The sequence below is a fragment of the Chlorocebus sabaeus genome, chromosome 18 (assembly GCF_047675955.1).
Source record: "Chlorocebus sabaeus isolate Y175 chromosome 18, mChlSab1.0.hap1, whole genome shotgun sequence".
Taxonomy (NCBI): domain Eukaryota; kingdom Metazoa; phylum Chordata; class Mammalia; order Primates; family Cercopithecidae; genus Chlorocebus; species Chlorocebus sabaeus.
Genome location: NC_132921.1, coordinates 73,430,938 through 73,458,742, shown reverse-complemented (window position 1 = coordinate 73,458,742; position 27,805 = coordinate 73,430,938). Strand labels below are relative to the sequence as shown.

Below are 27,805 nucleotides of genomic sequence, written 5' to 3'. Positions count from 1 at the left end.
CTTTGAGGGCTTGAATATTTAAACAGGAAAGAGTGGCAGGAAGGGAAGGAGGAAGGGGAAAAAGGGGAGGGTAGGCGGTGAGGTGAGTGGTCGCATTCTTGATTTTCGCCCACTGAACCACGTGACACGTGAAAGGAGGGGTAGAGGGATGTCAGTTACGCATGCATCTCTTGTTCAGTAAATCCACATTTTACATGCAATAAAGTAAACATAGAGTAGAAGGAGGAGTCAAATACGCCTTTGTCTCAGGTTATTAGAGGGTTGATTTCTGGTCTGGTCTTTGTCTGTTCCTGTGAGATAAGCTGTTAACTTACATTGTCAGGGTGAGGTCCAGCAGAACTTTGTTTCAGGGTAAAGGTTTTAGGGCCCACAAGGAATTTCCTTATGAGCAATGAGTTGGGGAGGACACCTGGGGAGATAAATGGTTTCTGTCTTTGCAACCGTCTCTTTAGGAACAAAAGGAAGGCAGTTCTTGTGCAGTTTCCAAGCTTAACTTTTCCCCTTGGCATAATGAGTTTAGAGTCCCGAGATTTTATTTTCCTCTCACAAGTCCCAGGCCCTCCAGAGCTAGGTAGAAAGCTGAGGCATACAGCTTTAGAAGTAGAAGTGATCTTAAAAATGATTGCTGGGCGCAGTGGCTCACGGCTGTAATTGCAGCACTTTGGGAGGCAGAGGCGGGCAGATCACGAGGTCAGGAGATCGAGACCATCTTGGCTAATACGGCGAAACCCCATCTCTACTAAAAATGCAAAAAAAATTAGCCGGGCGTGGTGGCGGGCACCTGTAGTCCCAGCTATTTGGGAGGTTGAGGCAGGAGAATGGCATGAACCCGGGAGGCGGAGTTTGCAGCGAGCCGAGATCACGCCACTGCACTCCAGCCTGGGCGACAGAGCGAAACTCCATCTCCAAAAAAAAAAAAAAAAAAGATCTAACCCAGCCTCCTTATTTTATAGTAGTTCTTAAAGGAGTCCTTAAAGAATCTTGAGCAGAAATGATGAAAGATAATTTCAGGAGAGTGTGGCGTCAGCATGCCAGCGAGATTGGAACAGGAACACAGACCAGACCAGCTTGGAAGCAGCGGAGCATCTCAGCACTCCTCAGGTGGTGCCTGCAGGGATGGTCATGGAAATAAAAAGGCAAAGGCAGAGCTGGAAAACCAGGACTTCATAGAGAACAAAAGAGAAGAAAGCCTGAGAATGACTCCAAGGCATCCCTGGGCACGGGGAGGAAAGGGAGTGATAAAGGGTTTGGTCTCAACACCCAAGAGAATTTGAGCAAGGCGCATTTGAAATCGAAATATGAACAGGGGTCAGGGTTGCCAGATAGCCAGGTGCTGAGCTGTGAAGGACAGGAAGGCAGAAGAACCCAGTGCGGATGAGCTCTCTGTGAGGCACTGAGGAGGTCTGCAGTGCTGTGAGAATCTCTCCAGTTATCCTGCCCATCCACAGTCCCAGCGCCTATACTCACACGACTCACGCAGCACAACCAAGGTCTGTTTATTGAAAGGACAATTGGGTTAGCATGGTGAGGCTCTTGAAACACTAAGTTTTGAAGTACTTTCTGGTCCATCAGAGAAAATGAGCCACGTGCAGAATACTGCAGAGCCAGCCAGGAGATAGGGAGGCTATGGAGAAGAGAGGGGCTGGGGCCTGTGCTCCTGAAACCATTACCTTGCAGACTCTGCGAGGGCATGGAGTGCGCACCTGAGGGCTTGCCAGCATTCACCCAGCACCTGTGTACCAGGCACTGCCTGAGGCTTCCTTTCTGAAAACCCTGTGACCTCATGAGGTGGCTAACAGAGACCTCTTACATGAGTTTCAGGTGAAGAAGCTGTTACGGAGAGAGAGCAGTAGCTTTGCTTAGGGTCATACAGTGGGTAAGCGGCAGAGCCAGGGTCTGACCCAGGTGTCCTGCCTGCGAAGCCCTGGTGGTTCCCCTCTCCTTGAGCCTGTGCGGCCCTGCTAGGCAGCTGCAGAGGGCTGCGGAGCCCGTGGTGGCCACTGTGAATCAAGACCTGTTATGTGTCAGGTGCATGCTGGTTACTGAAGATTCAGCATGAAGAAAGGAATGTTAAAAAACCTCGATCATGTTTTGTATCATCACATGTTGAAATAATATTTTGGCCAGGCACTGTGGCACATGTCTATAATCCCAGCATTTTGGGAGGCTGAGGTGGGTGGATCAGTTGAGCCCAGGAATTGGAGACTAGCCTGGGCAACATGGTGAAACCCCATCTCTACTAAAAATATTAAAAATGAACCTGGTATGGTGGCGTGTACCTGTAATCCCAGCCACTTGGAGGCTGAGGTGGGAGGATCACCTGAGTCCAGGAACTTGAGGCTAGAGGCTACAGTAAGCTGTGATCACACCACTGCGTTCCAGCCTGGGTGACCAGTGAGACCCTGTTTCAGGGGAAAAATATATATATACACATATATACACACACACATATATGTGTGTATATATATGTTTTCGATATATTGGATTAAATTATTGAAATTTAAGTGATTACCCACAACTATGGTGTGTGTGCGTGTGTGTGTGTATAAGCAAATTGAGAATTAAAAATTGTCTAAGAAGGAATCCTAAAGCTTTTGTTTTCTTACGTATATGCAGACAATATATTTTAAAAATCAGAGCATTATAGTATTCTGGTTTTGTAAACAATCCTAACCTTTTAGAGATGTAGATTAAAAAAAAATATATATATATATATGGATAAAATGATATGACATCTGGGATTTTCTTAAAAATAATCTAGACAGTTGAAACAAGAATGTTTCTAAATTGATCACTGTTGATAGTGGTTACATGGGGATTATCCATTTCCAGTTTTATAACTATTTGAAGCACTTTATAATATTTTTTAAAACTGAAAAGATAAGAAAACTTTCATAATTTTATATCTTTAAAAACATAACATTTATTGCAAACTACAGATAGATTAAATTTCAAAGTAAGGGGTTATCTCAAGAAATAAGTCCATACCTGTAATCCCAGCACTTTGAGGGGCTGAGGCAGCGGGATCACCTGAGGTAGGAGTTCGAGAACAACCTGGCCAACATGGTGAAACCCCGTCTCTACTAAAAATACAGAAAATAAGCCAAGCATGGTGGTGGATGCCTATAATCCCAGCTACTTGGGAGGCTAAGGCAAGAGAATTGCTTGAACCTGGGAGGTGGAGGTTGCAGTGAGCCAACGTTGCACCATTGCACTCCAGCCTGGGAGACAGAGTGAGACTGTCTCAAAAAAGAAAAAAAGAAATGTTATTTTATGAGATCACCTTATAATTTAAACTGCTTAATTTTCTTTACAGTAGGCAGATGATCTAACATAAACACTGTTCCCTCCTGTCATGATACCGTCACACCTCCGTGTGTGTAATCCAGTAGAGGTCCCTTTTCTGTAGCCTGTAAAACATGTGGTGTCAGATTTATGGTGCAGCTATAACAAATGAATAGAACTTCGAAGTAAACTATTGTCACATTAACCTTCCTGCCTTCATTTTGTATCTCTGCCTTTGTTTATAAATATATATATATATATATTTTTAGACGGACTTTCCCTCTGTTGCCCAGGCTGGAGTGCAGTGCCTCCATCTTGGCTCACTGCAACCTCCGCCTCCTGGGTTCAAGCAATTCTCCTGCCTCAGCCTCCCGAGCAGCTGGGATTATGGGCAGGTGCCACCACGCCCGGCTAATTTTTGTATTTTTAGTAGAGACAGGGTTTCACCATGTTGGGCAGGCTGGTCTCGATCTGCTGACCTCAGGTGATCCGCTGCCCCAAAGTGCTGGGATGACAGGTGTGAGTCACTGCGCCTGGCCATATATTTTTTTATGTACCGTTTAAAAGAAACTTTTGACAAAATAAATTTAACAAACAAGTTTATTTGAGCAAAGAACAGTTTGGGAATCGGGCAGCGCTCAGAATTAGAAGTTCAGAGCTCTGCTCTGGCAGCATGAGCAGCAAGCTTTTATAGGCTGAGCATAGAAGCAAAGGAAAGGAACTGCAGTCACATGTTGCTTAAAGATGGGGATGCGGTCTGAGGAGTTTGCCGCATCGGAGTGCACTACGCCTGCTACACCCCCCTAGGCTCTGTGGTACGGCCTGTCGCTCCGAGGCTGCAGACCCGCTCGCATGTGACTGTACTGAATGCTTCAGGCCATTGTAACACAATGTATTTAAACACATCTAAACATAGAAAAGGTACAGTAAAAATAATGTATTATGATCTCACGGGACCACTGTCCCATCGTTGACTGAAACGTCGTTAGCGGCGCATGACTGCTTGAGTGGCTGCTGCTGGGCGTTTGCCTTATTTGTGTGGTCTAATGCATGGTCCCAAGTTCTGCCACCGGCTGGCTGGTTGGCTGTTCATGATTGGTAGAAGCTTAATTTGAAATTAGTTACAAAGAATGCGTCTAGGTTAAGTTCCAGTTTGTTTGTTTGTGTATGGATGGGTTCTGGGTACAGAAAAAGCCCTAAGCTAATGGCTGCTGCCTAGTCTGGTTTTTGTGTTTTTTGTTTTTGTTTTTTGAGACTGAGTCTTGCTCTGTTGCCCAGGCTGGAGTGCAATGGCGCGATCTCGGCTCACTCAACCTTCGACTCCTGGGTTCAAGCCATTCTCCTGCCTCAAGTAGCCGGGTTTACAGGCACCCACCACCACCTGGTTATTTTTTTGTATTTTGAGTAGAGACAGGGTTTTGCCATTTTGGCCAGGCTGGTTTCGAACTCCTGACCTCAGGTGATCCACCCGCCTCGGCCTCCCAAAATGCTGGGATTACAGGTATGAGCCACCGTGCCTGGCTGCCTATTGTGCTTTAACGCACATAAAAAGATACATTCCTGTTGCCTCAGAAAAGCAAACGTAAGATGCTGCGCACACTGAACATCTTTGTTTTTTTAATTGAAGAGTGTGTCTCTGAGATGTATACAGAACATGCACAGCTTCCTCCTTTTTTTTTTTTTTTGTGAGAAGGAGTCTTGCTCTGTCGCTAGGCTGGAGTGCAGTGGTGCAATCTTGGCTCACTACAACCTCCGCCTCCCAGGTTCAAGTGATCCTCCTGCCTCAGCCTCACAAGTAGCTGGGACTACAGGTGTGCGCCACCATGCCCAGCTATTTTTTCGTATATTTAGTAGAGACAGGGTTTCACCATGTTCGGCAGGATAGTCTTGATCTTGTGATCTGCCCGCCTTAGCCTCCCAGAGTGCTGGGATTACAGGCACGAGCCACCACGCCCAGCCAGCTTCCTCCTTCTTTATTATAGATGGTCAGCATTTATTGTGCAGATGTATGGAAATGTGTCTAGTATGGAAATGTGTCCCTTACAGATGGACATTGGTTGCTTTGATATTTTGCACATCTTACTCTAAAACTATGCAACTTTATGAGATATCTTAAATCCTTTTTTGGTCTTAAATCCTTTTGTGGAATGGGGTCACTCATTTTAATAAATTAATATTTCTGAATAGACTTTGCTGAGTAACTGTATTTAATGGAAATTGTTCATATTTCAGGTTGCTCTTCTGTTGTTAGAAAAAGAAGTATTAGATAAGAATGATATGGTTGAACTTTTGGGCCCCAGACCATTTGCGGAAAAATCTACCTATGAAGAATTTGTGGAAGGCACTGGCAGCTTGGACGAGGACACCTCACTTCCAGAAGGCCTTAAGGACTGGAACAAGGAGCGGGAAAAGGAGAAAGAGGAACCCCCGGGTGAGAAAGTTGCCAACTAGACACCCAGAGGGAGGCCGTCTCAGTCTGTCCGCTGTGGTTTCAGCTGGTGCATTATTTCGGCTGTGGCTTTCAGAAGGATGGAAAGGCTGCGCTGATTGGAGCCAGCCACTGGCCCAGCTGAAATGATGGGGAGAGGAGTCCTTAGTCCTTTCAGCCTCGGAGGTCACAGTGGGTGGCAGGTGACTTTCCGGAGGCCTCGAGGGAAATGCACACTGTCCCACAGCCTTATTGGCTCCCAGATGGGCTGGAAAACTTGAGCCCAGAGTGGCCGAGGCTGGACCCTGGGGCACCAAGTTGGGTCGGCTGACCGTGCGGCAGGGATCCTTGCACTGGACTCTTAGCGTGTGGGAAGATGCTTTCTCTTTGTCGCCCACTCTTCATTCCTGTTTCTCCTCAGTTCCCCTGTGCAGATGGGCTGTGAAATTAAATTGGAGTCCTGATAAGAACATTTTAATTTGACTTAATATTTTAAAGATTGAATCCAGATCACCTGTTGCTGTCTTAATGGAATGGTTTTCTACAGGAGCTGTAACATACTTAAAAATATGAATGTATTATGTAAATATGGCTTCTTTACATAATAAAATGTCCACACTGTACCTTGTTTCAGAACACATAAAGGATCCCTGTTCATGCTCTGGATATTTTTAGAAAACATAATGGCAAGAAATTAAATTCTCTTGCTTTTTAGAGGAGAGTCCTTCAAAATCTCAGCCTCGCTGGTTCTCATCAGTTCCCACAGGAGGTTGGAACCTTCTAGAGTTATATGTCCTGCAAAGATGCACTGAGCTCTGGATATAAAGTACATGGGTCCTGAGGGGTTGGTCCTGGCCTGAATTCATGATAACCACCCAGTGCAGTCCTCAAGAGGCCAGCCATGGCCAGATGTTGGCCACACTTCCTGGGTCTAGAAGTTAACGCATAACTGTAGCGGGCCTGGCAGGCTGACCTGAGCCGTCACCTGGGTTTCAGAGAAGGAAAAGTGGAACTAAGCTGGAGTCCCCTGGGCCCTGGCTCTCTGGGGACATCTCAGGAGTGGACTGAATGGTAACCTGCTCCTATTGTCTATTAGAAGGGAGTTATTGGTTATGTGCTTCCAGAAAAGTGAGTCTGTAGTGTTGCAAACCTATTATCATAATTCCTAAAAAAAGATGGCATGAGGAAGATTTGCTGAGTCTTCTATCAATTGCTGCTATTTGGACATGGAGGAGACACTGGCATTTTTAACTGTTTACATTTTTAGCAGTCTAACAGCACTCCAGCTTTTTAACATTACTCCAGCTTGCCTTGTGTGGTGTTGATGTCAGAACAGTGGCTTTAGAATTAACACAATCTAGTGGCATCCCTGCCATGGCCCCAGGCCATGCATGCTCCATCCATGGCTACTTTCCAGCATCCTGAAATGCCCACCTGTCCCCTGGCAGGCCATGGAAGCAGCTGTTTGGACTCCATAGCTCAGCATGCCAGGAGAACAGGCGTCCCCTGCTTGACCTCTGCACCTGCAGGCATGCCACACTGGCCACTTCCTTTCCTCATGGGGTGTTTTTGGGAGGTGCCCAATGAAGCATGGTTTCCAGCTGAGGCTCACACAGTTGTGAGGGTGCCGGGTGTGCTTTTCACCACACAGGCAGTAGATAATTAGGTAGGAGTCACTCTCTACTCCTTACCCAACCACTGCAAGACGTGGAGCCAGCGTGGGCTGCCCTCTCACAGGTCTTGGCTGTGAGGCCTCCCAGGGGGTGAGAGTGGGGCCAATGAGATGTGTGTCAGGCTTGATACAGTAAGAGTGACAAAGCCAGACAGCACTTTGTCACCCGTGTTTCTGGGTGAGGTGAGCCACCTTAAGCTCTGGGCCCTAGACGACTGCCAGCGTGGCCTAGAGCCACTGCTCAGCCTGCGCAAGTGGCCCTCTGTGCTAGGAGTAGCCGTGGCTACCTGTGCCACCACCACGTGGGGCCTGCTCATGCATGGATCTTTCCTCTCCACGGTCACACAGAACGTGTTTTCAGGACAGATGTAGGTGGTGAGCTGGTAAGATTTATTTTTACTGTGGTCTCAGAATAGTTCAATTTCTGCAAAATGATCTGTAATCACCTCAAGTCATGCTGCTGTGTTCAGTGATGAAGTTTCCATCTTCCCAAGGCTGGGAGTTAACAAAATTGCTAGTGAATGTAATGCCTGGGATCACAGACCACGGGTGTTGTGGTTGTACTGTGGGGCACCCTAACCCTCAGTGGCCCTGAATGACAAAGCTTTGTCTGTCTTTCATTCCCTATCCAACACAGGTCAGAGTGGGCTCTGCCCAGGATGGTCACTCAGGAACCCAGATTGGTGGACAGGAGGGATTGGGGGGGCTGCCCACATGGGAGGCAAAGCAGGAGGGCTGTCACTGGCACGTGACGCTTCCACCCGGGGGTGACACGCTATACTCAGAGCAAGTCCCATGTTCACAGCTTCAAGAGGGCAGGAAGAAGTAAAGCGGAAATATTGTCAACAGCGAGGTCTGTACCAGGCACTAGCGGGGCTACCATGCGTGCCCCACGGAGTCTGTCTTTGGAAACTCCAAAGGCGTGGCCGGTGGTAGAAGCCATCAGGTGTGATGCGCCACAGCAGAAAAGGACCCATCCCTTCCACGCAGGGCTGGCTGTTGGTACCCCAGCTCCCACCCAGCACCCCTGGCTTTGTCTAGAGGCCAAAAGGCCTTTCCTGTGGCTCCTTTGGCTAGAAGGTTGGGAAACCCTAGCCCAGGACCTGACTTGGGATTCTGTGGGCATCTAAAAGGTGGCTGCCAATGGGAAGAGGGGCTTTTGTTTGTGCTACATTGCCTTCCAGCTATCAACAGTTTTGGCTGCCCCACTTAAAGCCTCCATTTAAAGAACAGCCCTTTCCTCTGTTTTCGTGAAGTAGGGAGGAGTTCACCCCAGGGAGAGACCAGTGACCCGAGTAGCCAATGTAACCATACAAAGTAACTTAAGTCATTTATGCACATGGCTAGAGAGATGAAGACACACGTTTAGTAATTTATTATGAATCAATCATTTCACAGTCCCATACTGCATTTTCATATAAGGCAACACGGCACAACCTCAGGCTTCATCACAAAGGATGAAAAAGACTGTTTCTAACTCCCCTGCTAATTCTCAGACATGCTTGAACACTTAATGGAAGGTGAAGTTTATTTCGTGGCCCCTCAGTTCTCTTTCAAGTCCTCTAGTAGAAAGTCTCCATGGTGTGATCTTCTGACTGGGTAGAACCCGCAAGTAATTCTCTGCTGTTTTAAAGTATTGTCTTTGTTCCAGATGACTAATTACATGACTTGGCTGCATTTGTGAGGGGCCGACACCAACACAACGGATCAGTGCACCGTTCAGGGCCATGGGGTAGGAGGCACCAGGGTTCAAGAAGGAACTTGCGTGTTGTAGGATCTGAGCTGGGGCGGCTCCTCTATTCCGGCTATCCGTCTATCTCCTCCTCTTCATCCTCAAAAGCTTCCTCCCCGTCATTGGCGGTGGCGTCCTGGTACTGCTGGTACTCGGATACCAGGTCGTTCATGTTGCTCTCGGCCTCGGTGAACTCCATCTCATCCATGCCCTCGCCCGTGAACCAGTGCAGGAAGGCCTTGCGCCGGAACATGGCTGAGAACTGCTCGGAGATGCGCTTGAACAGCTCCTGGATGGCCGTGCTGTTGCCGATGAAGGTGGAGGCCATCTTCAGGCCGCGGGGCGGGATGTCGCACACGGCCACCTTCACGTTGTTGGGGATCCACTCCACGAAGTAGCTGCTGTTCTTGCTCTGGATGGCCAGCATCTGCTCGTCCACCTCCTTCATGGACATGGGCCCGCGGAACACGGTGGCCACGGTCAGGTAGCGGCCGTGGCGCGGGTCGCAGGCGGCCATCATGTTCCTGGCGTCGAACATCTGCTGGGTGAGCTCGGGCACCGTCAGGGCCCGGTACTGCTGGCTGCCGCGGCTGGTGAGCGGCGCGAAGCCGGGCATGAAGAAGTGCAGGCGCGGGAAGGGCACCATGTTCACCGCCAGCTTGCGCAGGTCGGCGTTCAGCTGGCCCGGGAAGCGCAGCGAGGTGGTGACCCCGCTCATGGTGGCCGACACCAGGTGGTTGAGGTCCCCGTAGGTGGGGGTGGTCAGCTTGAGGGTGCGGAAGCAGATGTCGTAGAGCGCCTCGTTGTCGATGCAGTAGGTCTCGTCCGTGTTCTCCACCAGCTGGTGCACGGACAGCGTGGCGTTGTAGGGCTCCACCACCGTGTCCGACACCTTGGGCGAGGGCATGACGCTGAAGGTGTTCATGATGCGGTCCGGGAACTCCTCGCGGATCTTGCTGATCAGCAGCGTGCCCATGCCCGAGCCCGTGCCGCCGCCCAGCGAGTGCGTGAGCTGGAAGCCCTGCAGGCAGTCACAGTGCTCGCACTCCTTCCGCACCACGTCCAGCACCGCGTCCACCAGCTCCGCGCCCTCCGTGTAGTGCCCCTTCGCCCAGTTGTTCCCTGCGCCCGTCTGGCCTGCAACAGAGAGAGTCCCGTGCCGTTTAAACAGGAAGGGGCTGCGCCATCACCGTGCCTGGGCACCGACAAGGAGGGCGTGAAGTGATTCCATGGTGTGCTGTTGGCCAGAGGGAGGGGCCGGGGAAACAGGCACCCACCAACGGCGCAGGTGAGCAGGTGCACTGGTACGTTTTTAGGCAAGTCAGAGTAGCTACTGATCAATTTTAAAGATGTATATACATTTGGACTGGCTGTTCCATGTTAAATAGGTTAATTCATGCACATGGTAGAATTCAAAGGGAACAAAAGGTGTACATTAAAAAAATAAGTTACCTGCTGGGCGCCGTGGCTCATGCCTGTAATCCCAGCGCTTTGGGAGGCGGAGGCGGGTGGATCACTTGAAGTCAGGACTTAGAGACCAGCCTGGGCAACATGGGGAAACCCCATCTCTACTGAAAATACAAAAATTAGCCGGGCGTGGTGGTGGGGAGCCTGTAGTCCCAGCTACTTGGGAGGCTGAGGCAGGAGAATTGCCTGGACCTGGGACCCGGGAGGTGGAGGTTCCAGTGAGCTGAGATGGTGCCACTGCACTCCAGCCTGGGTGTCAAGAGTGGGACTCCATCTCAAAAAAACAACAAAATAAAGTTCTCTCCTTTGGGCTTTCTGAATTTTGTACTATGTATTAAGTATTTTATTTTCAAAACTGACACTTTTTCATGTTAATGGAGCCCCTCATTCATCAACCAGAATTACTGTTGCAAAATGTTTGCAGATTCAATTATTTATTCTGCCCCTATAATTAAATACTAAGCACAGGAAGTAATTCCTGCCCTCAAATTCTTTCCAGGCCAGTTGAGAAAAGGAGCTTAATATGCCTGAAAGACGTCTGTATTTTATGCAGAGTTCAAGTAACAAGAAAGAGACCTAGTTAGTCTGTTTTCTGCATAATGGTGCATTTTTGCCAGACAGGCTTATGTATACCTTTACCTAAAAAATATTTGAATCTGAAAGATTGGCTCTTAAATTTAAAATCCTATTTTTCTTTTTTTTTTTTTTTTTTTTTTTTTTTGAGGCGGAGTGTAGCTCTGTCGCCCAGGCTGGAGTGCAGTGGCCGGATCTCAGCTCACTGCAAGCTCCGCCTCCCGGGTTCACGCCATTCTCCGGCCTCAGCCTCCCGAGTAGCTGGGACTACAGGCGCCCGCCACCTCGCCCGGCTGGTTTTTTGTATTTTTTAGTAGAGAGGGGGTTTCACCGTGTGAACCAGGATGGTCTCGATCTCCTGACCTCGTGATCCGCCCGTCTCGGCCTCCCAAAGTGCTGGGATTACAGGCTTGAGCCACCGCGCCCGGCCTAAAATCCTATTTTTCATTTTATCTCATTTTAAAATGGAGTATTTCACTAGCGGAAGCATTTTTTCCCAGCTGTAAAAATTACACAGGTTTGTATGTCCATATGAACAGATGCACTTAAAGAGGAGTGGGAGGAACTAATTTTTGCTTTTGCTTTTCTGGCACTACAAGTTTCACATAATGCAATGGCTTTCATACACTGCTGTCAACATTTGTATTTATTTATTTAGAGACAAGGTCTCACGCTGTCACCCAGGGTGGTGAACACTGGCACCACCCTAGCTGACTGCAGCCTTGAACTCCTGGGCTTAAGTGATTCTCCCACTTCAGCCTCTTGAGTAGCAGGGACTACAGGCACATGCCACTACACTTGGTTAATGAACATCTGAAAAAACTAGATACTAGATACTTCTCATTCATTTTAAAGTTAACATTATTATTTTTCATAAATCAAATAGTTGCATATAATTTTATTTTCTGGAAATAATATAATCACTTTAAAAAACACTTATTCTGTTAAATATATCGATAGAATATATTTAAAAATCAGAAATGATTCCAATCAGTTGAAGTTCTTTTTAATTTCCTGTGATTACAAAGTTTTAAATAATGTTATCTACATATATATATATAAATATATATATATTTTTTTTTTCCTATTAGTTCACTTATCCAAGGGTGAATATTAAATACTGCCAGAATGGGCCAAGGCTTGGGATCAACTCTATTCCTCTTAATTTTTACATATATGAGAAATCTTCTCTACAGATACATGTAAATGGGAATGAATTATGTTCTACAATGTCATTCAGTTCTTTGTCTTCAGAGTTACATCCCAAAATTCAAATAGTGACCTGTTATCAAAAAGTATTTTCAAGCCTGGGCAACATGGCAAAACCCCATCTCTACTAAAAATATAAAAATTAGCTGGGTTTGGTGGTGCATGCCTTTAGTCCCAGCTACTTGGGAGGCTGAGGTGGGAGGAATCACTTAAGCACAGAAGATGGAGGTTGTAGTGAGCCAAGACTGTGCTACAGCACTCCAGCCTGGGTGACAGAGCAAGACCCTGTCTCAAAAAAAAAAAAGTATTTTCAATCATCTGTCACGTAATAACTCAATTTTGTTTATTGATTTGTTTGAGATGGAGTCTCACTCTGTCACCCAGGCTAAAGTGCAGTGGCACAGTATTGTCTCACTGCAACCTCCGCCTCCCAGATTCAAGCAATTCTCCTGCTTCAGGCTCCCGAGAAGCTAGGATTACAGGTGCTGGCACCACACCTGGCTAATTTTTGTATTTTTTAGTAGAGAGAGGGTTTCACCACGTTGGCCAGGCTGATCTCGAACTCTTGACCTCAAGTGATCCGCCCACCTCGGCCTCCCAAAGTGCTGGGATTACAGGCCTGAGCCACCGCGCCTGGTCAACAACTCAATTTTGAAGAAAGCAGAATTGGAAACAACCTGACTTGCAGGTCATGCCATTTTATATCAGTCATTCTTTTCTTGTTTCTGAATGTAAAGCAAAAAGGCTTAACCAAGACTTACTAAATACACTCTCACTCTTTCACTTTAAGGCAATTTACTTCAGTATACTTAGAGTTGGGAAAATTGAAATACTAATTTCTAATATGACTTTATCAATTTAATTTTTAATAAAATGTTTTAAATATTTTCATGAAATTTTGGGCTGCAGATTTAACTAACTCAAGTCATAAAAACTTGCATTGCATTATACAGACCTCTCCCCACTTACTCCACCTTGACTTTTGTCTACACACGGCTGGTGGCAACAATTCACACCACTGCCCAAAGACCAGCTTCTCTGCTGTCACGTGGGCAGGTCCATCCCTGATGCTGCACAAACCCTGTGGGCACTGAGCTATGAAGCAGTGAAACCACCAAGGCTGCCTCTGAGAGCTGCCAAGTGCTATATCGGGTAAGCAAGCTGCCTTCCACTTGTTGATCTTTAATTAGTGGACAAGGGGCTCCCATGCAGTTGGGGACACTGGCCTACTCACAGTGAGGTCTACTGGTGGCACCCCTGGATTCTGCAGTGCATAGCAAGTGCAGCCTTACACAGTGGTCCTACTCTTGGAGGGAGAACGAAGCATTTATCAGTGCTAAGCACTGTAGGTGTTCAGTGCAAGAAAAATTCCGTGATTCGTCATTCAGTGTATTGAACTTAATGTTAAAATGTACTGGACTGTTAATAACTCCTATCACATACAAAGGATACCCTCCTTAAATATCTAAAGAAGTCCTACAAAATCAGTAAGAAAAACAACAGCCATTAGGAAAACAGGCAAAGGCTCTAAACATACAGCTCACAGGAAAGGAAATTCCAATAGCTTAGGTGCTGGAAATAATGCTAAACCCTTCTCCTAAGGAAAAGGCAAATTAAAACAAGGAGATTCTGTTTTTCTGCTATGAAACTGACAGAGATCAAAACACCTGAGTTGCACTGGTGAGGGTTTGGGGAAGGCCACTTCCCACAGAAGCTGCTGGAGATAGCCAAGGGCAGTGGCCTCTGGAACAGCTATCAAAATTATCCCCCTAGACACAGCAATTACACTTCTGTAGACCCATACATGTGCAAAATGACATATATACAAATGTTTACTAAGGAACAGTTTATAATAATAAAAAGGGGAACAACCTACATATTACCTGAAGACTGGTTAAATCCATGGCAGTATCTTTGCAGAGGATACTCTCAGCCATCAACAGGAATGAGGCAGCCATAGTTGTGAAATGGAAAGATTTTCAAAATATGTTGCTGGGGAGCCAGGGAGGGACACTAAGGTACTGAACAGTGTATACAGTTGGCTCCACTGTATGTATGTGAATATATGTGTCTGCCTGAACATATCTGAAAGGACATTCAAGAATCTTAACACTAGTTTGGGGTAGGAAGGAGATCAACTTTTCACTGTATACCCTTTTGTTCCTTTTAAGTCCTACGCCATGGAAATGTTTTACCTAGCTAGCTAGCAAAATGAAAAACAAAAATTACTTTATTAAAACATGTACAATGCAATTAAGAAAGCACAGACAGTTGTCTTTGAAGGATGGGGTCCTAAGGGAGTTCAGTTCTAGCTTTATATATTGCTTGTGACATTTTAACTGAAACATGTATTTTATGATAATCAAGTGAAGATTAAAGTATAAAGGAATTTATTATTATTATTATTTTAGAAATGGGGTCTTCCACTGTTACCCAGGCTGGAGTGCAGTGGTGCAATCATAGCTACTGCAGCCTCCACCTCCTGGGCTCAAGGGATCCTCCTGCCTCAGCCTCCTGAGTAGCTGGGACAATTAAACATTCTTTTTGGCCGGGCGTGGTGGCTCACGCTTGTAATCCCAGCACTTTGGGAGTCCGAGGCAGGCGGATCACAAGGTCAGGAGATTGAGACCATCCTGGCTAACACGGTGAAACCCCGTCTCTACTAAAAATACAAAAAAAATTAGCCGGGCGTGGCAGCGGGCGCCTGTAGTCCCAGCTACTCGGGAGGCTGAGGCAGGAGAATGGCATGAACCCGGGAGGCGGAGCTTGCAGTGAACTGAGATTGCGCTACTGCACTCCAGCCTGGGGGACAGAGCGAGACTCCGTCTAACAACAACAACAAAAATTTGTAGAGAAGGTCTCCCTATGTTGCCTATGTTGGTCTTAAACTTTTAAACTCAAGTGATCATCCTGTCTTGGTCTCCCAGAGTGCTGGGATTGCAGGTGTGAATCCCTGAGCCCAGCTCTTCTTTAATGAAAAATTTTAAAATGTCATCAGTAAGTGGGAAATTACTAAATGATGACACATACAATGGTAGGCCCTGTGACTGTCATGGAGGATGTCTGAGATACATTAGTGAACTCTTCAAAAGGCTGCAAAATGGTGTGTACAGCAGCATCCCATTTTCCCCAAACAAAATCAGCTTTGTGTGTGCTCGCCCAAGTGCACGAGGACACAGAAAAAAGTCAGCAGGGCTGGGTGCGGTGGCCCACGCCTTAATCCCAGCACTTTTGGCAGACAGGTGGATCACCTGAGGTCAGGAGTTCAAGACCAGCCTGGCCAACATGGGGAAACCCTATCTCTACTAAAAATACAAAATATTAGCTGGGCGTGGTGGCAGGCGCCTGTAATCCCAGCTACTCCAGAGGCTGAGGCAGGAGAATCACTTGAACCCAGGAGGCGGAGGTTGCAGTGAGCCGAGATGGTGCCATTGCACTCCAGCCTGGGTAACGAACGAAACTCTATCTCAAAAAAAGGAAAAATGCCAACAGGACACAGCCCAACTGTCTACACACTCAGTTATGCCCCTAGGGAATAAAACCTCAGGGGCCACTAGTAGAAGGCATTAGAGCATTCCCTTTTTGCACTGTATACACAATCTATGTGTACTGTTTGAAAAAACATGTACCAGCAGTTTGTTTTAACTTTGACATGGAAACATTAAACACTTTTTTTAAGGCCAGCTACGATAATCCTAGCACAGGAAGGTGAAGTGGGAGGATTGCTTGAGCCCAGGAGTTTGAGGCTACAGTGAGCTATGATCACACCACTGCACTCCAGCCTGGGTGACAGGGCCAGACCCCATCTCAAACAAACAAAACCACACATTTAAATATTAAACCCTGAAGTTTCCAGAGAGCAGAACTGGCCAGCCGAAACTGACCGCAGTGGGCCCTAGCACTTGTCTGCAGCGTCAGCCTCCCTAGATCTCCGTCTCAGTCCCACTGAGAAGTCAGCTCAGCCTTTCTCTCCTATTGCCTTTGCCCCATTTGGCAGTCCAAAGCCCAGTGCCACTGGCACAGGAGGACCCTGTGGCTCTGCAGAGCGGCCGGGCTAGGGAGATGCCTGCTGCGTGCTTGCCATGGGCCTGGCCATTTTAGTACTCTCAGGTGGCCATTTCCTTGTGTTTTTCACAAGCCATAGACGGCGTCTAGAATGTGACTGTTCTCTTACAAACAAGGGATTCTCTTTCTTCCTGCCCAGCTGTGTTGCACAGTGAAACCTAGCTGACTGCCTTCTCTTAGTAGACAAAAAAACAGTCACTGTCCTTCCTAAGCCCCCACCAACTTCTCTCCACCCCTTCCCCACCCAACCTCGCAGGCAGCACCTGGCAAGACTACAACATAGGCATTGGGAGGAACAAGCTCGGGGCTGGTTCACACTCAGTGCTAGAACTGTCCCATTTTACAAAGGAAAGACCCAGGGCAGCTGTCAAAATAGCCTAGGACCTATTTCATTAAAATAGCAGAAACCAACAACTGAAAATAGTAGGTGGCTTTTGGCAAACATAGAACCCCAATCAATCAGACCTTGAGCTAGCTGTAAGTGGACGGAGACGCTGAACTTGACTCCCTCTGCAGCTCACACCATTTACCCAGCTTCCTCAATACTTATAGCATGATTAGCCACGAAATTTTCTGTGCTCTTGATGAAAGTAGGAAGCTGGTGACTTCTGAAAAATATTTTGCCACTGTCTCCTAGCAACAGATGTTCCAGTTAAATATTTGGGAGCTGTGAACTGAACATCTTCTGTACTGATACGGTGTGGTGTTAGTGACTTCAGACAGTTAGCAGGAGGCTGCCAACTCTAAGCTTTGGCAGTGGGGCTGCAATAGGTACCCAGGGTTTTCTGAGTCCCCCCTCCGGTTTCGAGCTCACACTGGGTGATGGAGTAAGTGTCAAGGGTCTGTGCACTCCTGCCCCCTCTTCTAGCCCTGAATCTGGAAGAAAAAGAAATACAGAAAGAGGCTGGAAGAATGTTTACCTTTCTGATGCTTCATTCTTTTCCCATAAAACTTTCCAACAATCAAATAGGCATGACTGCTATGCAACCAGCAATTCATTACAGAAAAGTTTTTCCTTCTTTTTTTTTGAGATAGGGTCTTGCTCTGTCGCCCAGGCTGGAGTGCAGTGGCATGAACACTGCTCACTGCAGCCTCAACCTCCGTAGCTCAAGTGATCCTACCACCTCAGCCTCCTGAATAGCTGGGACCCCAGGTGCACACCACCATGCCTAGCTAATTAAAAAAAATTTTTTTGTACAGAGAGGATCTCACTGTTGCCAGGCTGACCTTCAGCTCCTGGGCTCAAGTGATCTACTTGCCTCAGCCTCCCAAAGTGTTGGCATTATAGGCATGAGCCACTGTCCAACCGCTAAGTTTTTTCTTTCTTTCTTTCTTTTTTTTTTTTTTGACAGGGTCTCACTCCATCACCTAGGGGGCAGTGCAGTGGTTCGATCTCGACTCACTGCAACCTCCGCCTCTCAGGTTCCAGCGATTCTCCTGCCTCAGCCTCCCGAGTAGCTGGGATTACAAGCGCCTGCTACCACGCCTGGCTAATTTTTGTATTTTCAGTAGGGACAGGGTTTCACCATGTTGGCCAGGCTAGTCTCGAACTATTGCCCTCAGGTGATCTGCCCGTCTGCGCCTCCGAAAGTGCTGGATTACAGGTAACTTTCACTCTTAAAAGTGTACACTACTAATGTGAGTGAGTGTTCCTAAATAATTTCAAACTCTATTTGGAAATGGAATGACACTGGTTTATTGTAATTTAGCAACTCTAACTGAAACAATATGGTATAAAGCCAGTGAGGATAGATCATCTCCAGTTCACAGACAATTCTGCCTCTTTTACTGGAGAACGACTTAAAAACTATTTAGCTAAACAATATAGAATGTTTATATATTCTGGATACTTCTTCATTCTCCATAATATGTTATTTTAACAAATAAGCATATTCATTTAAACAAGTCACAATTCTTAAAATGGTGTCAACTTGCTACAATTCCTATTAAAGACGTATCATATCAGTACAACCTGTTGAAAACTTAAAATATTCTCAATCAAAAATAGGGTTGCATGTCAAACAAAGCAAAGATGCAAGAAGCAATTTCGGGGAAGTTTTTATGTACCAAAGGTCATTTCTAATGTTTTTGAAGGCTTACAGGGACAGTTAGACAACTAAATGGGCACCGTAGGTCTGTCTTAATTTGTCTTAATCTTCGCGACCCCATTTGTCAACAGCTAGAAAGACCTTACACTCTCCCAATGTTCAATTCAAATAAACCAAAGAAAACTTCACAATTGCTCAAGTGGCAGCTATGAGAAACTAGCTTCTCACCACTTCAGTAGTTTGTGATCACTCATTTCATAAAGATCAGTTCATGGCTTTGACTCTCTTGAGGCCTGGCCAGGTCCGGGCTGCACTGCGCTGACAGCTGGTGGGTGAGGCCTCCTCGGGGCACCCATCCAGACTGGGTTGGGTCCCTCAGTTGCTGCCAGGCCTGGGGCAGACTGGGCCAGGGCCAGACAGCCATGACCTGCTGAAACCTTCTCCATGAAAGCTGCCTTTTCCGTGACCACACCTTTTAGACTACTGACATCTTTCTTTTGACAGAGATAAGGCATGCAAAAGCATACGAAAAATAATACCATGAATCTCTACACACCTACTGCCCTTTTAAGAAATAAAACCAGCCACTGGTACATGAAGCCCTGTGTAACAAGTCTGAGTGTGAACATACTAAACTATGTAGAATTGGATACTTTTTTCCTATTTTATGTCAAAAAGCAGTAATGGGTGTAGCATGAGTTTCAGCTAACCACCCTTCCCCTGGGGAACAGTGCAGTGTGCGCTGAGTTGCATTTTAATATCCTGTCTTCCGGCTCCTGTGTGTGTGAGTCCTGCGTGACATGTGTGCAGGTTTCTGTTTTACACTGACAATTTATGTCAGCATAGAATAGAAGGGCCAAATTCAGAGCTGTTCTTACACTTCCTATAAAGTAGTTTGTAAAGCTCTGAGTCTCTCATAAAATAAGCATTCAGTTGCTACGTTTCTTTGAAAAGTTTAATTTCGCCGGGCGCGGTGGCTCAAGCCTGTAATCCCAGCACTTTGGGAGGCCGAGACAGGCGGATCACGAGGTCAGGAGATCGAGACCATCCTGGCTAACACGGTGAAACCCCGTCTCTACTAAAAATACAAAAAACTAGCCAGGCGAGGTGGCGGCGCCTGTAGTCCCAGCTACTCGGGAGGCTAAGGCAGGAGAATGGCGTAAACCCGGGAGGCGGAGCTTGCGGTGAGCAGAGATACGGCCACTGCACTCCAGCCTGGGTGACAGAGCCAGACTCCGTCTAAAAAAAAAAAAAAAAAAAGAAAAGAAAAGTTTAATTTCAGGCAAAAGTGCAGCAAAAACTATGCTCTCAGACACTGCTGGTGGCATTAATCCAACTGGAAGTGTGTAAAAAGGGCTTAAATCTCTTCACTCTTTGACCCAGTAATTTTACTTTTTGAGAATCTATTCTGAAATCAAAGTCAGAAACAGACAAATTTAAGTGAATCAAGATGTTCAATATTCATTTTAAGAACAAGTTGGAAAGAAACAGCTTCCTGATTATTGGCCATTATATAGTTGCATAAGGAATTAATTACACATTATGGAGCTATTAAAAATTATGGATTTTAGAAACTGAGTATGGTTTATAATGTCCAATGGAAAAACATATAAATGATACCATGATTACAACTAATGAAAGCCAGCAAAAAGAAAGAAACAAAGATGAAAAATATACCTCAGTGCTGACAATGATTATACTAAGGTGATGGGCATACGGAATTTTTTTTTAACTCTAGTTTTAAACTTTCTAAGACTGTGGTTATATTAGTTTTTGCTGAAAAAAAGCAAAGTTTAGAAAGCAAAGCAAAGTAAAAATTAAAAATAAATACAAATCACTCAGGATGGTGGGGAGATCTCCCTTTTAAATATATTCCCCTTTATGAGACAGTGTCAGCTGTGTCACCTGCTGTGCTTCCTTTTTTGGATTTAGTTGCCAGAAACCCAGAGCTAAAATTAATTCTCAGCCACAGCTGAGCTCACAGTTGACTCTGTGTTGTAAACTGCTACATTTATGCCTGTCTTTTACTGTTGTTTCATATCCTTCTTTGAAGAAGGTATATATTTGACATAACTAAGACTTTAAGATCTTCTTTATCTATAAAAATTCACAGATGTGCTTGTAACTATTTCCCTATCTCAGGAAGGACTCCCGCGGGGGAGGCAGGCAGGCAGTGGGGGAGGCAGGCAGCGGGGGAGGCAGGCAGGCAGCGGGGGAGGCAGGCAGTGCGCGAGGCGGGTTTTCACTGCATGGCCTTTCCAGCTGCACCACGTGCACACACTGCCTATCAAAGAAGAGGTGTGATTTCTTTTTTTTTTTTTTTTTTTTGAGACGGAGTCTAGCTCTGGAGTCACCCAGGCTGGAGTGCAGTGGCCGGATCTCAGCTCACTGCAAGCTGTACCTCCCGGGTTTATGCCATTCTCCTGCCTCAGCCTCCCGAGTAGCTGGGACTACAGGCGCCCGCCACCTCGCCCGGCTAGTTTTTTAATATTTTTTAGTAGAGACGGGGTTTCACTGTGTTAGCCAGGATGGTCTCGATCTCCTGACCTCGTGATCCACCCGTCTCGGCCTCCCAAAGTGCTGGGATTATAGGCTTGAGCCACCGCGCCCGGCCAAGAGGTGTGATTTCTAAAAGGTGTATTAGTTGGAAATATAGGAATTGTGTCTCATAAGGCTTACTGAGACTACGGTAGACTCAGCCAACTGTAATTCAGACTCAAGAAATCTTAGCTGTCCGCTCAGATTCTCACCAAAAATCCACTGAACCTCACAAGACTGGGCAGAATTCTACAAGGAGCAGGGGAGACAGGGCCATTTCTTCTTGCAGATTCTTACAAGGGTCTGTGAACCCAAGATGCTTGGGGGTCCTTCCTTTCAGACAGTGAAGTGAAGACACCCAGAGAAGGGAACTGATGCCCCCAACGGGCACAGAGCTAAGGTCAGCTGCTCAGTTTCCCTCTCCCAGTGCGGTGCTTTCTTCCTGGCTACGTTAACTCTGTGACTTGGGAATGTGGTCCAGAAAGAAGCTGTGGCTGCTGAGTCTATACCTACTTAGTAAGTGAGTTATTCAATGCTGATCTGTATAAAGTAGGGTCGTCCTTTTTCCTTCCTCACAATACAGAATATGAATATTATCCAAGTCAAGTTTTTATTACAGTACTCAGAGAGCAGTCCCTCCAAACTGACAAGGATGACACTGGGCAAGAGGAGCTCTCAGACACCCACCGTGGGCATGCACATGGATTCGGCTCTTCTGGAGGCCAGTCTGCAATCTCTATGTGTGAGCATTTCTGCAGGACAGATTCCGTGAACTGGAACCCTTGGATGGAAATTACTGATTTGCTCAATCTACTAAGTAGTTCTCTGAACAGCTGTTATTTTCCCAAACACATTCACCAACAGTAGGTCTTAGCAGCTTCTAAAATACTGGCCAATCTGGTGGGAGAAAAATATTTTGTTTTAATTGCCCCTCACCTCTAGTTACTAGTAAATTTTGTCTCCAGGTATTTATAGTTTTATTACAATTGTGAATAGGATGTGTTTGCCAGTGATTATTGCTTTTGCTGTGATTCATCTGTTCCAGTTTGCTGGGACCCTGACAGTTTTATCACTCAAAGTCTAGTGTCCCGGGAAACACCTCCTCCCAGTTCCAGGCAAATCAGAAAGATTGGTAACCTGATAGCAGAACAATTAATTTCTGAATATTTTATCTTGTGTCTGGCTCCCTTACTAAAGTCTTGTAAGTGCTAGTCATTTTTCAGCTGATAGTGTATCTAGAAACTCCAAGAGAATCATTTCATCAACAAATAACACTTTTGTCTTTTCCTTTACATGATTTGCATATTTTCTTTCTCTGGTTTTTGTGCACTGGCTAAAGCCTTCAGAACATGGAACAATTGTAGAGACAATGGACATCTGTTTCGTATACCTAATTCTGCTGGGAATGCGTCTAATGTTTCACCAGGGAGTATAATGTTGCTATGGGTTTCTGGTAGATAGTCTGTAAATAAAGGAAGTTTCTTTCTATTTCCAGCTTACACAGAAGTTTTTTGTCCTCTACAAATCGGGAACACATCCAAAACTTTATCTTTTTTTTTTGAGACAGAGTTTCACTCTTGTTGCCCAGGCTGGAATGCAATGGCGTGATCTTGGTTCACCGCAACCTCTGCCTCCAAGGTTCAAGTGATTCTCCTGCCTCAGCTTCCTGAGCAGCTGGGATTACAGGCATGCACCATCACACCGGGCAAATTTTGTATTTTTAGTAGAGATGGGGTTTCTCCATGTTGGTCAGGCTGGTCTCGAACTCCCGACCTCAGGTGATCCACCCACTTTGGCCTCCCAAAGTGCTGGGATTACAGGCATTAACTACTGCTCCTGGCCTCCAAAACTTTAATCTCTTTAAAAAAATTGTTTCCTGCTGGGAGTCAAAAAAAACCCCACTTTTTTGGGGGCATCTATTAAGATGTTGTCTTTAATCTATTAGTAGACTTCTTAATGTTGAACCATCCTTGCATTCCTGGGATGTTGCTAGTATTTCTCAAATACTTATTTTGTAGTAGGCATTCTAAGTGTTTATTTAATCCTTACATCTTACTAAGAGGTAGACAGTCCCACTTACGATGAGGAAATTAAGTCACAAGTAAGTTAAGTAAGTCTAAGGCCACATAGTGAGTGGAAGGGCCAAAATTTTAACCCAGGGAGTGTGGCAGCAGAGCCAGAGTCCTAACCATTACACTATCTGCCTCTCATTGTGACCAATAGCACATTGGTCACAATGTGCTACTAATATATTTTTTTAAAAATGCAACTGCATTTGATATTCTAAGTATTTTATTTTGGATTTTTGCAGTAAGTTTGATACACAGCTTTTACTTGTATGTTCTAGTAGAAGCTACCTAGCCTCATAGGAAATGTTGGAACTTTTCCATCATTTTCTCTCCGGAATGGTTTGGATAATGGGGATTGTCTGTTATCCTCAAACTGTCTCTTCCTGGTGCCTTTTGAGAAAGGGGTTGGAATGTAGATTTTTCATGATGTATTTGATTCCTACACCATAGTGCTTTTAAGCCAGAATCAGTCTTGAAATTCTTCACATTTTCTTGGAAGACACTGCCTTTCACAGGTATTGGAAATGTTTGATTGAGTGAGGTATTTTTTTTTTTAAAGCAATAATGTAAATAGATATGTGGTCTCTAACATTAAAATAGTCAGGTGGGAAACTTCCAAATCTGCCACCTATCCTGTGGGTTCTACTTGATAACACTAATGATACCACTTCATTTAATTTTATATAATTTTCTTTAGAAGTCTGCAGAAAGACAGGTTTACCATCATTTTTTAGGTAGAAGAAGCGAGGAAAAAAAGGATTTACCTAATTCTGATAAAACCAATATAGGAACCAAAAACAAATGGCAAATAACTTTATAATGATGGGGAGAAATAAGCTAATGTCTAAAACTGTTGCTTAGTTTTTGTTTTTTTGTTTTGCTATTTTTGAGACGAAGTCTCACTCTGTCGCCCAGGTTGGAGTGCAGTACCGCAATCTTGGCTCACTGCAACCTCTACCTCCTGGGTTCCAGCGATTCTCCTGCCTCAGCCTCCTGACTGGCGTGTGCCACTACACCTGGCTAATTTTTTGTATTTTTAGTAGAGACGGGGTTTCACCGTGTCAGCCAGGATGGTATTGATCTCCTGACCTCGTGATCCACCTGTCTCGGCCTCCCAAAGTGGTGGGATTACAGGCATGAGCCACCATGCCTGGCCTGGTTTTTGTTTTTTAATCAAGAACTACTAGTAGAAGAATTTCATTTAGAGATATAGAGGTTCCTTCCCACCAAAAAAGTCAAGATTAAAAAAAAAAACTTCCTTGTGATGAACCCAGCTAGGTATAGGAGGGGTGGGGCTGGGAACCACTGATTTCCATTCACACTTTTTCTATGACACGTGATGCTTTAAATCTGGCATATAAACTAATTTGATTAAAAAAAAAAAAAAAAAAAAGAAGAAAGTGAGAAAGATGGAACATACCAAAGATGAAGTTGTCAGGCCGGAAAAGCTGCCCGAAAGGCCCGGACCGCACGCTGTCCATGGTGCCTGGCTCTAAGTCCACCAGGGCGGCCCTGGGCACATATTTCTGAGCTGGAGGAGAAAAGAACCACCCACAAGAGTTACTTTCAGGTTTCTAAAGGAATTGACTTCCCCCTTTCAAGTCCCACCAGTTCTAGCTGCCTGAAATGGATCAACCAGGGTCTTTTCAGAGAGGGTACAGGAACTTTCTTAGAATCACAGAATTGGCTGGGCGCACTGGCTCATCCCTGTAATCTCAGCACATTGGGAAGCCAAGGTGGGCAGATTGCTTGAACCCAGGAGTTCGAGACCAGCCTGGGCAACAGAGCAAAACCCTGTTTCTAAACACAAACAAACAAAACGAAAAAACAAAAAAATTAGCTAAGTGTGGTTGGTGGTGTGCACCTCTCTCTAGTCCTAGCTACTCTGGAAGCTGAGGTGGCAGGATCATCTAAACCCAGTTGTGCCACTGTACTCCTAGCCTGGGGCTACAGAGTGAGACCCTATCTTTTTTTTGAGATGGAGTCTTGCTCTGTCACCCAGGCTGGAGTGCTGTGGCCCGATCTCGGCTCATTGCAAGCTCTGCCTCCCATTCTCCTGCCTCAGCCTCCTGAGTAGCTGGGACTACAGGAGCCCGTCACCACACCTGGCTTATTGTTTGTATTTTCAGTAGAGATGGGATTTCACCATGTTAGCCAGGATGGTCTAGATCTCCTGACCTTGTGATCTGCCCACCTTGTCCTCCCAAACTGCTGGGATTACAGGCATGAGCCACCGCGCCCAGCCGAGACCCTGTCTCTTAAAAAAAAAAAAAGAAAATCCCAGAACCTTAATGAGGAACGAGCCCAGGCATGACCTGGCAGAGGAGGTTCCAGGAAGAGGCAGGATGAGAAATCAAGTCCCCTGACTTCCTGGCTACTGTATTTTCCAGCTCACCCTGACACCTCTTTCCTGTTAGGAAGTTTTAGGACTTTAGCTCCATGGAAATAAACTATGTATTACAGAAAATTGCCAGGTTTGGATGAAATTCTCTGCTTTGTGACACCTCCCCCATGCATACACATACATGTGCCCATGTGCCGTCTGAGCACCTTGCTACTGGGAGCACTCCACTGGCTCTGTTTCCCCAGAGTCACTCTCATTTTGAGTCAGAGTGTTCTTGTGTGGAATTTTCATGCCAACTGGGCTAGAACTTGTTCCCAGTGAGGACAAGGTTAATGATTCCAAATAGGACCTGCTCTTCAACTGCTGTCCTGCAGTGCACACACCCAGATCGAAAATGGATGTACCCAAGCTGGGCGAGGGGTTAACAGGAAGTGCAGTGTATACTGGAACTGTCTTTAGTGTCCTCTAGAAATTTCATCTTCCATGCCCTGATGTTCCCGGCCACTCATTGCTGCATAAATTAATAAAACTCCACTAGTTGCTCAGAACTGCCTGCAGTTTCAACTTCCAGGGAAGTTAAAGTCTTTTTAGAGGTCTGCAAGGGACCAGAAGAGTCACTTAAGAGAGCGTTTCTCAAATTTGTAGCCAAGAATCCCCAATAAGAGATACATTTTAAACTGGGGATTAAAAAAAAAAAAAAAAGCTTTGTTTTTCCCAAGGATCCTTGAGAAACGCTCTAATTGACTCTAACAGGTCTTGCTCTGTCGCCCAGGCTGGAGTGCAGTGGCACGATCACGGCTCACTGCAGCCTCGACCTCCTCGGCTCAAGCCCTCAGTTAACTGGTACTACAGGGCGGGCCACCGCGCCCGGCGAATTTTAAAATTGTTGGAGATCGGGGCGGGAGGGGGCCGGGGTGTGGACAGCCCAGGCTGGTCCTGAACTCGTGGGCCCAAATGATCCTCCAGTCTCGGCTTCCCAAAGCGCTGGGATCAGAGGCTTGAGCCACCGCGCCCGGCCAGACAGAGAAGGCTGGACAGGAACCGCTGCGCCGATTTCATAACGCGAACCAGCGCTCTGGCCCTCGGGATAGGCCGAATCCAGCAGCTTGAATAATAAACTGACGGCGGATTTCCCGCCCCGGAGGAGCGAAGGGAGTGGCCGGGCCTCCCGCTACGTCCCGGGAGAACTTTTCCCGAAGCAAACGAGCCGCGCGCAGAGGCGGCGCCCGAGCGTCCACGCGGGTCCCGGCCGGGCAGGGCGCGGCGGCCGCGATACTCACACGATGACTCATTGTAGTAGACGCTGATTCTCTCCAGCTGCAGCGCCGAGTCTCCCACGTAGCCCCCGGCCGGGTCGATGCCGTGCTCATCGCTGATCACTTCCCAGAACTTGGGCAGGGCGAGGCGAGGGGGACACACGCTCAGAACCCAGAGCCCCGGACGCCGCCATCCGCGCCCACCCCGGGCGCCCCGGCGGCCGAATTCCAGACGCGCCGGAGCCGCCGGCAGCCGCTCCCAGTTGGGGTGGGGGCGGGGAGCGAGGAGCGGAGGTTCCCCGGCCGGCCACGCCCTGGGCGCTCCCTCCCTGCGGCCCGCGCGGGTCCGCACCGGGCTCCGAGGACCCAGGGGCGCAGAGCTGGTGCGCGCCCGTGGGGGGTCGCGCCGGGAGACCCGGGGCCCTGCAGCCGCCCACCCGCGGGGAAGCCCCGTGCAGCGCCAGGCCCACCTTGGTGCCGATCTGGTTCCCGCACTGGCCCGCCTGGATGTGCACGATCTCCCTCATGGCGGGCGCGGCTCTGCGCTGGGCACTGGCTCTGCGGACGACGGCGGCAACTGCCGGCAGCCTGCGAGCGTCCCGGGGCCGACTCTCCGCGCCCCCGCCCCCGCCCCGCCGCTCGCCAATGGCTGTGGGCCCCGCCCCGCCGCCCCCGCTCGACGCCGCGGCCCAGCCTGCAGCGGGCGAGGAAGGACGCGGCCGCCAGTCGGGGACCCTTGCCGGGAGCCGGGCGGAAAAGGACGGGCCAGGGGCTGGCGGGGAGGAGACGGGAAGGGGCGCGGCGCCCGCCCCCACCCCCGTTTTGCTGCCCCTCGCGGTGCCGCGCCCGAGGGAGACGCGAGTCGGGTCGGGGCGTCGGGGCGGCGGAGCCGACGTGGCCCGCGGGGTCCCAGCGCTGCGCCCGGAGCCCTGCAGCCGCCCGCGCCGAGTCCAGCCCAGCGGGGAGACGGCCCTGGGGCGCGGCGGTGGAGCTTTTCGGGGTCTCTGATCCCTGCGCCCCCGGCCGCACCCCGGGCGCACGTTCTTAGGGCCTCCCCGTCTTACTGTTTCCGTCTCCGGAGATACAGGGGCCCTTCCGCTCCGACGACCCCCACCCCTT

At 47.4% G+C, this 27,805-nt stretch overlaps 2 protein-coding genes across 3 annotated transcripts in view; one reads left to right on the top strand and one right to left on the bottom strand.

Moving 5' to 3' along the window:
• AFG3L2 (AFG3 like matrix AAA peptidase subunit 2) overlaps window positions 1-6,351 on the top strand; it is a 48,566-nt gene extending 42,215 nt beyond the window's left edge. Inside the window, exon 17 of the mRNA XM_007974712.3 lies at window positions 5,518-6,351. Within this exon, the coding sequence (XP_007972903.1) occupies window positions 5,518-5,736 (219 nt within the window). The 3' untranslated portion in view covers window positions 5,737-6,351. The remainder of the gene's footprint in view (window positions 1-5,517) is intronic.
• On the bottom strand, window positions 3,868-27,307 carry TUBB6 (tubulin beta 6 class V). 2 transcript variants are annotated; one of them, XM_037982984.2, is made up of 4 exons: window positions 27,157-27,290; window positions 26,711-26,819; window positions 24,507-24,617; window positions 3,868-6,152 (listed from the first exon to the last, which is right to left on the bottom strand). In XM_037982984.2, exons 1-4 carry the CDS (start codon window positions 27,211-27,213, stop codon window positions 6,115-6,117), a joined length of 315 nt encoding a protein of 104 aa, XP_037838912.1. In that variant the 5' UTR covers window positions 27,214-27,290; the 3' UTR covers window positions 3,868-6,114. The 2 variants fall into 2 exon arrangements, with proteins under 2 accessions (XP_037838912.1, XP_007972905.1); XM_007974714.3 differs by lacking the exon at window positions 3,868-6,152 and adding an exon at window positions 8,738-10,254 and having other exon boundaries at window positions 27,157-27,307.
• Between the last annotated feature and the right edge of the window lie 498 nt (window positions 27,308-27,805).

Excerpts from the sequence above, each read along its gene's own strand:
- TUBB6 (XM_007974714.3), bottom strand. The coding sequence starts at position 27,213 with ATGAGGGAGATCGTGCACATCCAGGCGGGCCAGTGCGGGAACCAGATC. Across the intron at positions 26,820-27,156 it reads GGAACCAGATCGGCACCAAG|TTCTGGGAAGTGATCAGCGA; the intron begins GTGGGCCTGGCG and ends GCCCTGCCCAAG. Across the intron at positions 24,618-26,710 it reads CTACTACAATGAGTCATCGT|CTCAGAAATATGTGCCCAGG; the intron begins GTGAGTATCGCG and ends TTTCTCCTCCAG.